This window comes from Pholcus phalangioides, unplaced genomic scaffold, assembly GCF_987345545.1.
Source record: "Pholcus phalangioides strain wild (caught in Gottingen) unplaced genomic scaffold, Ppha-v1.0 ptg000039l_1, whole genome shotgun sequence".
NCBI classification, from domain to species: Eukaryota; Metazoa; Arthropoda; class Arachnida; order Araneae; family Pholcidae; genus Pholcus; species Pholcus phalangioides.
This window is the reverse complement of record NW_028301625.1, coordinates 16,185,909-16,200,942: the sequence shown is the minus strand read 5'-3', so window position 1 is coordinate 16,200,942 and position 15,034 is coordinate 16,185,909. Positions and strand designations below refer to the sequence as shown.

Here is a 15,034-nt window from a genome sequence, read left to right as displayed (position 1 = left end):
CGGAAGCCTTGGGTGGTTTCCGGTAACCAACGAACCCTGGGGCCTAAACAAGATTAATTGAACAACAGGATTGTAAGAGATCCCAGGTCGTCATGTTACAGTATGGCGACGATGTCCGGCTGCAATCGCATGCAAATGAGGTGACCCTGAAATCGATTGGCTTGGTTAGACACGTGCGGTCGGGAGTTTTCCTTTTAAATACCGGCTGTACGTTGTAACAAGGCTCACTCCTCCTTTTCTTTTGTTGTGTTCATTCAACTGAAACCCTCTAGTTGGACGGTTCTCCGTCTTGCTACCACTTTATTTGGCCTTACGCTTGGAAAATGATCCAATAGTTGTTCAAAATGAAATGGATTAAGTGTCTAAATTTGTTTCCCGGTAGGTCCGGAACCGAAAAGACTATTTTATCTTCATAGTTGAAAATACTTCATTGCTGATGTTGGACGGAAAATAACATAGACGCTGGCCTCGTCAAGGGTACATGCAGTAACGTAACATCTTGGTGGTCTGGCACTCAAGCAAGAGGCTCCCTGGAGCTGATCGAGGTGATCTGGCCCTCAACTGAGAGGCCCCCCGTTGGAGTTGATCCGGTCCACAACTGAGAGGCCCCCCGTTGGAGTTGATCTGGTCCACAACTGAGAGGCCCCCCGTTGGAGTTGATCTGGTCCACAACTGAGAGGCCCCCCTGGAGCTGATCAAGGTGATCCGGTCCCCAACCGAGAGACCTCCGCTGGTATACTGACCGGGCTACACTGCATCGAAGTGACTATCAACGTTGGGCATCCGACCGACAAATAAAAGACTGATTATTGACTGACCATAAACTGGTGAGAGAGTTCCTTTTTGTCAATCTTGAATAGAGGGGTTTATGCCGAATAATCTAGTGTTAAAATTGCGTAACTTACATCCGAACATAATAAATAACATTTTCATGCGAAAGTTTAGTTGTGATAATTTTCCGCTTGTCATTTGCTATTACAAATTACTGGATATTTCGAACCGGGCAAGCAACTCCCACAAGGGACGTTGCAGAGGTCTTCTTGCAAGTCAAGCGTATGCCTATACATAAGCGCTTTAAGGTGGCCCCATAAAAAAATCTAAAGGGTTTAGATCAGGGGATCTAGCAGACCACTGTATTGGGCCACCTCGGCCAATCCACCGATTTGGGTATTCTTGATTTAACCATCATGCTGCAGCCAAAGATTTTGCAAGATAGCCAAGGGAAGGTCATCAAGGAAGTCTGGGAGGCAATCTCTCAAGAAAATGAGGTAGTTTTCAGCAATCAGATGTTGTGGAAGCAGATATGGTCCCAGAATATTGTTGTTTATAATGCTGCACCAAACATTAATTCCCCAACGAACCTGATGAGCATTTCGACGTGTTGCATAGGGATTTGAAAAATCCCAGATATGGCTGTTATCGCTGTTAAAGACACCTTCACGAGTAAATGTTGCTTCGTCAGTCCATAGAATCCTATTTAGGAAAGTGCTGTCATTGGAATGCTGTTGAAGCAGCCATTGACAGAATTCTTTCCTTCGCGGATAATCGTCTGATGAAAGTGCTTGCACCCGTGTGTAATGATACAGATGCAAAAACTCATCGTGCAAAACGTTTAAGACCGTTACGTGACTTGAATTTAATTCTCGTGAGATCACTCGACTGCTGGTCCTTGGATCCGATTCAACCAACGACAACACATTATCTTCGAAAGCCGGTGTTTTTACGGATGATACTGGCCCAGCGTCTGCATTTGGTTGTGGTAATACACACCCTGACTCGCGCAATCGGCGGTCCAGTCGCAAAATAACTTTATGGTCTGGGTGCTTTTGCATTGGATACCGTTGATTGTATAGCCTTGCTGCTGGCAAGGCTGATCCGTGGAACTCACCTAATATAAGGTGCATGTCACAATATTCTTGTATGCTGAATGCCTTCAAATTAGAAATTATAACAATAAATAATTAGACGCAGTACTTTCTGGAGAATGAAACAAAATGACTAACGCTTATCAATAACCTCTGTGAAGCTAGCTTTGTGAGATGCAAACAACCTGATCTGACTTGTAAAAAAAGATTTTTTTTCTTTCTTCAAAAGTGGGAAGGGAAAAAACTGGTTTTTATATCTCCTTTGTTTTCTGTATAGCAGGGTTAATACATTTTTAGCAATGTCTAAAACGCCAAGTTATACATTTGGTGAATTTGGCCGGATTTTTAAGTGACGTCATCAATTTTTAAAACGTTATAACTCATTAACTATGGGTCAGATCAAAAAACGGAAAGCACTTTTCAGTATTAGTTTTTTACAAGCAATCATTGGGCAGTCGATAGGTACCACGCTGTATATATTTGTATATGTTACTGTCAAAGCCCGAAGTTGGCTACTTCGCGAACTGGCCAGCCCAGTGGACACGGCCAATGTCCGAATTACAAGCTTTCGCCAGGCCCCACATGTTGATCCCTATATATGGATCACTAAGATATCAATATTCAGATTCCTTTGACTGTTAGAGTTGTCACAGCTAACCATAATTATGATTAGCCATAGCTAATTATAAATGGCCATAATTGTAACAAAAAAATACTCAAATTTGGCAATACGCTTGAACCATACACATTGATATAGGGATCGATATACAAATGCACAAAGTCTGGCCAAAGCCTGTATTTCAGACATTGGAAGGGTCAACTGGGCTAGTCAGTTCACGAAGTGGGCAATTTCAGGCTTTGGCAATAACATATAAACCATTATTCTCCTCTCTGGGCTAAATTCCCCCCAGCTCCCACTATAAGGCCATGGGAGCTGGACCCACAAAAACAACACTTTGCTGTGTACACGAGTTGAAAGGGTTCTGTCTATAGTGAAGTACAAAATAATTCAGAAATGGGGAATATCCATGAATAAGGAACTAACTATTACACGCGTCTTCACTAGCGTGGATTTGGTAATCTGCAAATTTTTCCTTAAGACCAACTTAAAGGTTGAATTTTTTTTTGGGAGTTCTCAACAGCATAAAATAAAACTACTGGCAGAGCAGAATTCCATGTTTATAGCTTCAGCAAGGCCGTAGTGAGAGGGGGGAGATTGGGGATCTGATCCCTTTGAAATGTGAAAAATTATTGAAATAAGGAAAAAGATGGCCAAATATATTATTTGACCACTTTGTCTCCCCTCCGAATGAAATTTCTGGCTATGGGCCTGGGCTTCAGTGGTTGCGGCTCTGCAATGAATCAGTGAATTAGGCTGTCAAGACATGTAATTTTATACATATGAATTAAAAGATTTCTCTACATTACATTGCTTTTGAAAAACCTTTAAAATTTTAAATTAAGATCATGATATGGTCTAACTTTGTGCAATATTATTTGGCATTTAAAGTCTATTTGAAACTTGAGCTTGAACTTGAATTTCGAAAAATTCTCAAAGAAAATCAAGGAATCGCAGTGTTTGTGGCGGATAGAAAAAGCAATAAATGCCAGAGAAAGGCAACCCTGAATCCTTTGCTTTTCGCCAAATTGGAAAATTAAATGAATTTCCATATTATTGATCACCATTGATCTTGGTATGCGCAAAAAACCACTTGCTGTGACAAACGAAAATCGCGAAGTGCGGCTTATACGGCGAAATTGAATTTTTAAATTCAACTGTGTCGAGATTTTGACCTGTTGGGATTTCGACCCTGTCTGTATTTCATCTGTCGTCTGTCGGAATTATGACCCAGACCCTCCTTTGATACTAAGGACTGATGTGGTGAATACCATTTTCAAGATGAACCTCTCTCTGACTCTCTCTTAACCAGTCTCCTAGACTTAATCTGTGTCTTAACCATAGACAATGAATACAACCATTGAGGTTAGATAAAATTCATGAAAACACATTTACTCATGGTTGGTCTGATTTTGGTCAACCTCAAAAAACCTTGAAAAAACCCACCAAAAGTTATACTTTAAAATTGCAAACATTATGCTTTCTAATGATGTTATTGTATTGTCATACTCTAAAGCAGCGGTTCTCAACCGGTGCTTCTTGTGCGCTGTCCAGGGTCTCCGCAGAAGCTCGAGAAAAATAAAAACAACAGTAAAATTTAAAAAAAAAACAATTATAAATATTTTTAAATAGTAAAAATTAATCACTAACCTCGATGAATAATTAAAAAATTGGCCTACGGGGCTCCGCAAGTCAAAAAAAGGTTGAGAACCGCTACTCTAAAGAAATACATTAATAAATCTATGTATTCAATGATATTTAGATTATAGGGGTTAGAAAAAATCCCTTGCAAAAACCCATGAAAACCCCACCAAAAATTACAGTTTAAAACTACACTTACTCACAAACAGTATGCTTTCAATTGGCATTATTGCATTGTCATACTATGTGTAAAGAGAAATGCTTTAATAAATCTATGTATTTAATGTAATTTAGATTATAGGAGTTAGAAGGAAAAACCGGAGGAAAGAACCCCATTTTATAAACACATTATCATAATAAGATACAAAACGATTTCACCCCCCCCCCCTAAAATTTTCTGTTATGAGCAACCACTGATATAATAATTACATAAATAATTGTCATATATTATTAGTTCTATTATATTTATGTAGGCTACAGCATCGATAACTTGCTTTCCTCATGCTCCAGTATCATAAACCTGAAAAAACCCAACCAACTCCCAATAAGTCCAATTTTTTCAAGTCCAGAATCCCCCCCCCCAACCATATCAATTATAATCAAAGGGTTTGCTGTTACAAAAGATGTAACTTTAATTTTTGTGAGAGTTATACATTTTTTTTAAACAATGTTTCACATTTCCCCAAGAGATTCATGTGATCTGCTCAGGGAAATTTTTGGTGATAGTACACACCCATGGGCAACTCATTTTATCAAAAACAAAATTTATTTCCATTGGTGAAAGAATTCCACGCTTTAGACTTGAATAACTAAAAATAATAACTGGGAAAAGAAATGGTCGACGTAACTTGGAAATTGAAATTTAAACAGCACTTTGCTACCATATTTGCATCAAACCCTTCAACTCTATTAAGTTCTCCAAATAGTTGATTTTCTCAAGACATGATGACCTTCTTGGAGAGGTATTTTATATTTGGCTTGTATGTAAATACAAGCAGTATTTTATACATACGGTATCAAAGGAAAAAACTTAATTCAAGCTTTTTTATTACCTATGTCTTTTGAAAACATGGTAAAACTTTTTAAAGACAATAAAGTGAAATAAACATTTACTTACGACAAGGAAATTTGCTAATATGATTGGAGATCCTTATTAATAAGCGTGCAGAATTCATATGATCTCCAATTTTAGCATGGATCTGAAAAAACGATAAATATATAAGTGATTCACTTCCAAGGAAATAAAATGAACAAATGTATAAAAAAAGAACAAACAAAATTGAGATATTATATAAAAGCCTTTTACATGTTTTAGAGTTGCTAGTCTGAAGTAAATGAAAACATAGTTCATTAAAGATTTTTAGAATATTACATGTAAACACTTTCAGATAGCTAATAAGGATGTAAGTTATTATTTAATTTAATAAAGAAATGATTTTTGATGTTAAGGTCATTGTTTTAGGTTTTTCTCCCATCTTTTTCAAACTTTTTTTTTCAATGAATCTCTGTGAAACCGGTTTTGATGTGCTTTCTTTTTCCTGAATGCTTGTTGTGGTGTGTTATCAGATTTTTTTCACCATCTGCACCCCCCTCCCATTCCCTGGCTACTCCTACAGGTCAGCATTAGCTAGCTCTTTGAACAACCTTCTTTTGGGTATTATGGACAATATAATATTTGGATATTTTCTGTCCCGCATGCAGAAGGCTTCCTCATTATTTGAGAACAGTGGTACAATCTAGTTGTTCACTACTGTAGTTGTGTGGGGGTTTTCTGACTATCACAATATCCCTTTTTTAAACACTTGTTGACTATCTAGATGTCACACATTCATTTTTGTCTTTTTTTCTCTAGGCACCCTTGTCCTAAAATTCAACATATTCAGGCATGTTACAATAATGAAGTCTAGAGCTTTTGCTATATAGTATGAAACTGCTGGGTAATGATTTTTCCCACAGGGTAGGTTTTAACAATAACTACAGTAGCTAACGTAGGTTTTTGATAACTCAAATGTTCAGTAAGAAGGCCAGAGCTAAGAAGTTCCACTGTCTGTAGGATTCTCCCCTTGATCACTATGCTGTCCGTGAATCTATGCTGAAAAAAAAATTATTTTCATCACCTCGTGTTTGTAGTCATACATGTTGACTAAACAGACAAAAATACTGGATTATTTCAGATGAACAATAGACAATAATCAGGTAGTTCAATTTTTGTTTTAAAAATTTTACTAATTCGTTTTCATGTGTCAAAATAGATTAAACACTGATCAATTATAAATCAAAGTCATGTGTGTGTTAACCATATAAAAATTTCTATATCAACCAGTATTTTCAAATAAAATAAATATACGAATACAATATATACTTTCTCTAATTTTAATCACTCAAATTTTCATTATTATAATAATAATATAAATATTACATGATATTCCATTCAAAGTAATTTTGATTACTGTTATCACTACATGCATATGCACTGGGTGGGGCATAGTGAGAGGGGGAATTAAGGGGGTCTGGTCCCCCCCAAAAATGTAAGGAAATGACTGAAAAAGGGGAAAAGATAGACAAATCTATTGTTCTATTACTTTGGTTTCCCCCTCTCCGAACAAAGTTTCTGGCTACGAGCCTGGGAGTTCCTTGAGATCAACATCTTAAAAAATGAAACTAGTAAAAAACAAACACCCTTCCTTGAGAAAATTCTGCCTGCACCTATGATTATTAAACTTTATGATAAACATGAAGTTTTTTGTTACTTACATAATTGATCAATACTGGGCAAAATAAGAGCTCATAAGTGCATTTCTGATGATATGTAACACTGAAACAAATACTTGCAGCTCCACAATTGCATCACAGGGAGATGATGATGCCTTTGGATACAACAATAATATCTCTAAAAACGATATTTTTCTCAGGTTGGCATAATATCGTTGTCTCGAGGTTTCACTGTATATTTCACAAAGAAAAGTGTGTTTGCAAACAAACAGGACAGTTGCCGAAAAACAGTCGCATCAATTGCTCCCATTTATCATCACGTATGTTGTGAGGAAGTGATATGCATGTTGAAATTTGAAGTTTTATATAGATTTTGATGCAAACTAGCAAGCATGAGGCTGTGGTGTTCTTCTGTTGGGGCTTCATTTATGGCAGGTATCTTCACCCTGGTGCTCACAGAACATGGGCGAAGATATGGGGGCATTGCCCCCCAGCATCCAAGGTGGAGCCCACTAATCTAATATATATGCATATATATGAATTAACATCATCGTCATCATCGTGCCCCCAGACTTTCACGTCTATCTCCACCTATGTCACAAAAGCATCAAGAGTGCTCGATGCATGTACTCGATTTGGTGCTCACGAGTACTCTGAAGCCCTTGACAAATCAAGAGGCAGAAAAAAATTGCAATCAATATATATATACATAACTACAACTAAAAAAAACCTATTATCTTCCTTCTTCTTCCCCACCATTTGGTCATCTTTGCTGTTATATATATATGTTTTCATCCTTTGCAGAAAGACATTGTTTGACAAGTTTTTAATACAGATTGTAGTTTGAAGCCCTGTTTCCCACGGTATACATCGCTTGTACCGGGGGGGGGGGGGTGGGGAGACTAGCCAACAGTTTATGAGAATGAAACAGAAGCTTGTCCCCCCCCCTCCTCCAGTCTTTGGAGGGAGTTAGTAGTTGGTCGACGTAGCCTAGATATATCTAACATAGTGGTGGTCGGCTGAAGTTTGTTTTCTGTGGCTCCAAACTTCAAGACATGAATACAAGCTGTTCTTCCCATTAAAAAGGTCTTGCCACAGAGAGCAACAAGCCTACAACAATACAATTATTCAATCATTACACTTCACTCATAGTTAGAAAAATTGATGGCAGATGGAAGTACTACACACAACAAGCATTACACAGAAACAAACTCCACATCAGGTTTGCTACACATGCACACACATTCCAAAATGTACCAATTCATTAGAAATTCCACAGAGGAATATGAACGAGGTAAATGTATGGTTCAGTAGTAGTAGCTGCCTAGATATACCATGGATAGATTTATTATCAGAAAATCAATCACTGAGAATTCCAGTATGTCACCTGCGCTCAAAAAACGGAAATCTTATAGGTTCCAAAGAGAAGGAAGAAGACTATTTTCTTGCTCAAAATGTGGATGCAACAGGAGTTCAGTGCCTTATATGCTATGCTTTGCGGGCTGGTTTTCAAAGAGCAAATTGTAAAAGACACTGAGACTCACTATAGGACTTTTGCAATGGAATATCCGGAAAAGTCAAAAGCAAGATTTTTGAAACGTCAAGAATGGAAATCAAATTTTTGGTGACAACAAAAATGCTTCAGTAAAAGTGGCGCTGTTGATACCAACAAATTAATTATCCACTTAGATTTTGATCAAAGTTTCCAAAACATGGATTACCTCTTACAAATGGAGAAGTGATAAAAAATTCCATACTTTATGCAGTTGACACCCTTACAGAACTCAGACGTGCCAACTTTTGGAATCGAGAAAACCGGAGATTCTCTCGAGGGGGTACCCTCCCCCCCACCCCGGCACTCATAGACTCAATCAAAAAAAATGCACAAAATTTTTTTTTCGAAATCAATTAAGAAAAAGAACCCCCCACCCAAGGCAGGTTCTGCATTGCCCTTGAGCAGAATATAATTCCATGCCAGTCTTTCCATGCAGAATAGAGAAATCACATCTGCATACAGTTCATAAAATATAAGTGTTTCCTTTCGTGGATGCTATCAGTGATTGATAATCTTGGGTATATCAACTCTAAAGCTTTATATATAGCTTAAAGTTTTATATTTTCTTTCTGAAGACATATTTAATTGGAGGAAACAATTTAAAAAACTTCAAAATACAAAGCTGCTGACAAGAAAACTTGTGTTTACCGCACAGCTGTTAATGGAATACAATAACAATTATACAGGAATTTCGGCAACCAAGGGCTTCCCCCTGATAAATGATTGCACATAAACGCTATGTAAACAAAGTCACGTCTTTGCCAGTTGCTTAAATGCGGTCACCAAGACTTTTTTTTACGGCTGCTCGATGGAAATGACCACGGCTGTTCTCTATGGGTGTTTTCCCTAACGACAACAGCAGTCATTGACGTCACGGCAACGTGAAAGGTCAACGTAAAATCTAATTTTCTGATAAATTCCGGAGAAATTTTAACAAATCCGGAGAGTGGGAGGAAGGATGAAAAATCCGGAGAGTTCGCAGGTCTGAGAACTTATACCAGAAGAATATCGCAAAACCATAGTTAATGCTGCTAAGAACTTTGGTGTATGCGAAGTGGGGGGGAGAGGTCCTTTTGGGTTCTAACTCCCCCTCAAGCCGAGATTATAGTGTTATTTTTTGCAGGGAAAAAACTTAACCCCCCCCCCCCTTTCAGGAGGAGGAAAATTTTTTTGAAAACCTCCTCTCTTCGAGAAAATTCTGTATACGCCTATGGCTAAAAATATCCCTCTTAGTGATACTAATGTTGCAAGACGAGTTCACCGATTATACATCGGTTGCACAACTCATGGTGTTCCTGCACTGTATAGATGCTGATGGGCAGATAGTGGAATTATTTACTCATTCCATTAACAGGCACTACAACTGGAAAAGACATATATAATGGTCTTATGCACTTCCTGGTGTCAAATCAAATAGAACTGAAGAAACTTGTCTCTGTGGCTAGCGATGAGGCACCATCGATGTGCAGAATAAAAAAAAGGCATGATCGCCTACCTTAATGCAGATTCGCATGTTCCTGACTTTGTTCATTTCCACAGCTTAGTTCACGTGGAAGTTTTATGCAGCCGGTTGAAGAATGTCTTAGATGTCATGGAAACCTTGCAGTGCATTGTTCAAGTTATTAACTTTTTGATATCAAAACCATTAGCTAAGCGGCTTCTAAAAATATTTTTACAAGATTTGGATGCTCCGTACTCAGAGCTACTGATGCATGCCGATGTATGCTGGCTAAGCCGGGGGAAGGTGATTTCCAGTGTGTGGGCAGTATTTGAAGAAATTAAAGCTGCAATTTCATTGCAAAATCAATCGCACAGATTTCAAAAACTATTTGAAGATGATTTTAAAGTAATCTTGGCATTCATGGTTGCTTTGTTTCAAAAACTCAATGATCTAACTGTAAGCATGCAGGAAGAACATTCTAATGTTTGTGATATGTGGAATTGGTGATGGGCTTCAGGTGGAAACGGACCTTGTTTCTTGAGCAAGCGCAAAAACACACATATCGTCGATTTCCCGACTTAGAAAAACTGAGGATCTGAACAAGGTAGAATGTTTAATTGTCATTCCATGTCTTGAGGATATCATGCAACAATTCAATGAGCGTTTTGATTTTCTTAAAGACTATGCTTCACTGTTTGAACTGGTATCCAACCCTTTGTTTTTCCAGTCTGTTCAGTAGAGAAAATCCAAACAATAAATGATGATAGCATTAGTGGCGGTAAATTGCAATATAGCAATATGGCCAGAATTGGTGTTTGGTGAAGTAGTTTTAAAGACACATATACAGGGTGATTATAAAAAAACTATCCCGACATATGGGCCCGTAACTATCATACCATTCACAGAAACGGAATGAAATTTTGGCATAAGGTATTTTGATATATGCGCTCAAGAATGATATGGAAAACAACAGTGTCACTCTAACAGTTGCAGTTACAGTGAGAAAATTTCGAAAATATCAAATGGCAACACCAAGTTTTTTGTATTGGAATGTGATCTCCATTCTGAAAAACCCTAAATAGCGTTCGAACGGCAACTGTAGCATGAAAATCACCGGCGGTAGATAGGCTAAAAGTGAGGGCAACCAATAAGGACAGAGAAGCAGCATAAAATAAAGCATTTTATTGTGTTTCACAAATTTTCCACATGACCTTGTGGAGGACTAATCAGGCTGGAATCTCAGCCGAAGAAACGAACATTAATGCTCTGGTGCACGGCAAAGTCCTTTTTACTTTTTCCTTGTCTAGCTCCGGGGATTTTCATGCTACAGGTGCCATTTCAACGCTATTTAGTGTTTTTCAGTATGGAGATCGCATTCCAATACAAAAAACTTGGTGTTGCCATTTGATATTTTCGAAATTTTCTCACTGTAACCATAACTGTTAGAGTGACACTGTTGTTTTCCATATCATTCTTGAGCGCATACCTCAAAATACCTTATGCCAAAATTTCATTCAGTTTCTATGAATGGTATGATAGTTAGGGGCCCATATGTCGGGATAGTTTTTTTATAATCACCCCGTATATATATATATACAAGTTATATATATGGTTTTATAGGTTCCAAGGGTTATGTCATGATTAAGCACTTCAAATTTGCATACAGGGTGATTCGGAAAAGGTGGGGGAAAAACTTTAAAAAAGGTAATAGTACACACCAATACAAACAATTGTCATCAAAGAATGCATGATCTAACATGAAACCCAAACTCACTAGCGTGTTTCGAACCAGCCGCTCTGCAAATGTTAAAACAACATTCCTGTTGAGATTTATCAGTAGAAAAAGAACATGCATGCAAATGTAATCTGGGAAAGAAGAAAAAAAACTATGCAAATCTGCATCACAGTGAATAAAAGGTGCAGATACCAGCCCGTGAAGTTATTTGGCGTCCATGCCTTTTATTCACTGTGACGCAGACATGCATACGCTTCTTCTTTCCCAGGTTACATTTGCATGCATATGGTGTTCTTTTTCTTCCGATAAATTTCAACAGGAATGCCATTTTAACGTTTGCAGAGCGGCTGATTTGAAACGTGCTAGCGCATTGCGTTTCATGTTGGACCATGCATTCTTTGATGACAATTGTTTATATTTGTGTGTACTATTACCTCATAAAGTTTTTCCCATCTTTTCTGAATCACCCTGTATACATGCATAATCAGTTTTAATACCTCAAAATACCATATGCCAAAATTTCATTCAGTTTCTGTGAACAGTATGATAGTTAGGGGCCCATATGTCGGGATAGTTTTTTTATAATCACCCCGTACTCTATTAACACATGCAAAAGTTTTCAAGAATATTTTCTTATGTGAAATTGATTTATTTTGCTATTTCCTGCCTCTGCACTGAACCCACCCAATTTGAACAAAGATTTTGAATAACTCTGTATGTATCTGATATTAAATCTAAATTTGTCAAACTTTGAATGGTGGAAACTCACTTTTTTTAACTGAAGCATAAACACATATTAGAAGATACCTTGAGGCATTAAGAGATTGGATGAAATGTTATCACAAAATGTTTTGTTCTGTTGAGGTGAGGTATTGACAACGTAACCAAATTGTAAATTCACTGAAAATTGTTCTACGCTTTGAAGAACATTAGCTGTTAAGCATGCGGACATAGAGAACTGACAAGAAAACTAACATGAGAAATAAATTTATAAGGGGTATTAACTAAGGGTTCAGGAATTTTGTTCATTTTCTGAGAAAAAGCAGTTTACAGCATTTGAACTGACGATGAAGCTTCTTAGCTTCTCTTCCTGGTTTTTACACCAAAAGAAATATGATATCAGCCATCATATTGAGTGATATAAGCCATCTCTTTTTCTTTTTACATACTTCATGTCGTCTGTAAAATTAAGAAATTAAAATGTTCTTAAAAATTAAAATTTAAAATTTTTTATTCAAAATAAATATTCTACATATCCCCTAATTGTCTTAATCAGTATATAATGTCAGGATGTCTTCTGAAATTAACTTTGAATTACATATTTCTAAGCAGAAAGAATAGGCCTCAAATTAAAACATAGAATTGGTAAAGTACTCACTTTTATAAGGATATAGCTATGCAAAACCATCAGATTGCTGTACATTTCTGATGGTATTTTTATATTTTGTCTCTTCAATTCTTGATACATGCTAAACAGAACATCATGTGCATTTCGATAATTTCCTGTAAAATAATTGTGATTAAAAAAATTTATCTTAATAGAAAATGCATAAACATGATTTTTTTAAAACAATTTTTTGAAATCATATACATCTAAAATCAATTCAAACATGTAAGAGAAATTCATAAATTTAAATGTAGGAAATATATATTTTTTAAGAGTATACAATCTCATTTAACTCTAGTCAATTATAATTTAAATTTCAATGAAATAAATTACTTACAAAATTGTAGTTACTAGTGAATGACATTAAAAAACATGAAAGGATAAAAAGTTCAATGAATATTTGAAAAATGATACCTGCATTTTGTTCTTCTCTTGCTATAATAACTGCAGTTTTTCCAGCTTCTCGAAATTGTTTCAAAGCCATGTACAGCCTGAACAAATGTTTGAAGTCCTTATAAAATATATACCATAAATAAAAAATAAACTATAAAATATATACCAATATAAAATATTATATACCATGTCATACCATACGTCAGTAAATTAAGCTAATGTGATAAATAAAAATTTTATTTGATTTCACATTATAAAAAACAAATGCTGAGCTATTTGAGATTGAAGATTAATTACAAATAATTTCAACAACCTAATTACAAATCTTGCTTGTCATGTCAGGAAAGAAGGCATGTATTTATAAGGTGGCAGGTGCTCCCGGGCCCCAGTTCACACAGACGGACTTCAGGATGTTCCTGTCCCTTTGCTCTTATATGTGTGTATTTCGTTTCTTAATTTTTTTCCAGAAAATCATGCTTACACCCCCCTTCCCCCAGCTCTCAATTTTCGAAATGAAAGCCATGTCTTTACTGTCTGTTGTTGCAAATATGGTTTTGAGTAGGGGCCTACTGTTTCATACACACATTCATAACATTAATGAGATGCCGTAAAAATTGTTAGACGTCATCGTGACAATTTGTAACTGCGATCGATTTCATTCATTATGCTTGTTGTGTTACTCAAGTTAATTGTGCTGCAGAATTACAATTGAAAGCTGTGATGCAACATGTAAATCTTCCAAAACTTCTGAATCGGAACTGGAAACAAAAATCTCATCTTAAAATTGTTGAAGATACTTTATTAATTTAAGAGGTTTCATGACCCCTGAACTAGATTTTTAAACATGACTTTAAAAAATATTTCATTCAATTGTGAAAATCAAATGCGAAAAACTTCGTGTGAATCGGGTTAATTTTTTTTTTCGAAATAAAATTAAAAATGAATGAATCACAGTTTAAACGTAAACAGGAAAAAACGCTTTGAACACGATTTTCACAAATTGCAGTTTTTGAGCTCATCCATAAGATACGGAAAAAACCTACTACACCAAAAATTCTGAAATTTTATAAAAATATTTATACGGCATGATGATGATGAACCTTGAACTTCGATGTCTGATCATCCAGATAGAATTTCATAAAGTTTGAAAAACTGTATAAATTTCAAAAATCTGAGAATTCAATATTTGTTTTAAAAAATACTTGGGTTAATTTCTAAAGCTGAGGTTCATTTTACTAACATGTGGCGAGTAACACATTTGAGCAAAATTTCAGAATTTTTAGGGCGGCAGTATTTTTTTTTAAACGTTTGGTGTTTGTTCAGTGAATTCGGCAGGATTTTGAAGTGACGTCATAAATTTTTTAAAGCATTATAACTCATTAATTATGGGTCAAATCAAAAAACTGAAAATACTTTTCCATATCAGTTTTTCACAAGGAATCACGTGTGTGATTATTGGGCAGTCGATAGTTACCACCCTGTATATATGGCAACTAAATTATGAAAAAATAAAATTGATATTTCCTGCACATGTGTAATTGAGAATATTTTACTTTTTTATATCTCATTGAACACTAAAATACCACATTTTTAATTTTTTTACAGTGTGTCTCATTATAATGTTAAGTTTTCTGTATGTTTCGTAAAAATTGGTTGAAAACTCCATTTATTTGCTGTTTTTATGTA

At 36.1% G+C, this 15,034-nt stretch overlaps 1 protein-coding gene across 4 annotated transcripts in view; it reads right to left on the bottom strand.

The window, feature by feature from the left end:
* The window catches only part of Oseg6 (intraflagellar transport protein Oseg6), a 143,076-nt gene that overhangs the window by 22,546 nt on the left and 105,496 nt on the right, over positions 1–15,034 (bottom strand). For 3 of the 4 annotated variants that reach the window (XM_089253481.1, XM_089253483.1, XM_089253482.1), the window contains exons 30-32: positions 13,370–13,466; positions 12,947–13,071; positions 5,243–5,324 (exon numbers count right to left, since the gene is read on the bottom strand). In XM_089253481.1, coding sequence (XP_089109607.1) covers positions 5,243–5,324; positions 12,947–13,071; positions 13,370–13,466 — 304 coding nt within the window. Of the gene's footprint in view, positions 1–5,242; positions 5,325–12,946; positions 13,072–13,369; positions 13,467–15,034 lie in introns of those variants that run through there. The other variant, XR_016195598.1, reaches the window with a different exon arrangement.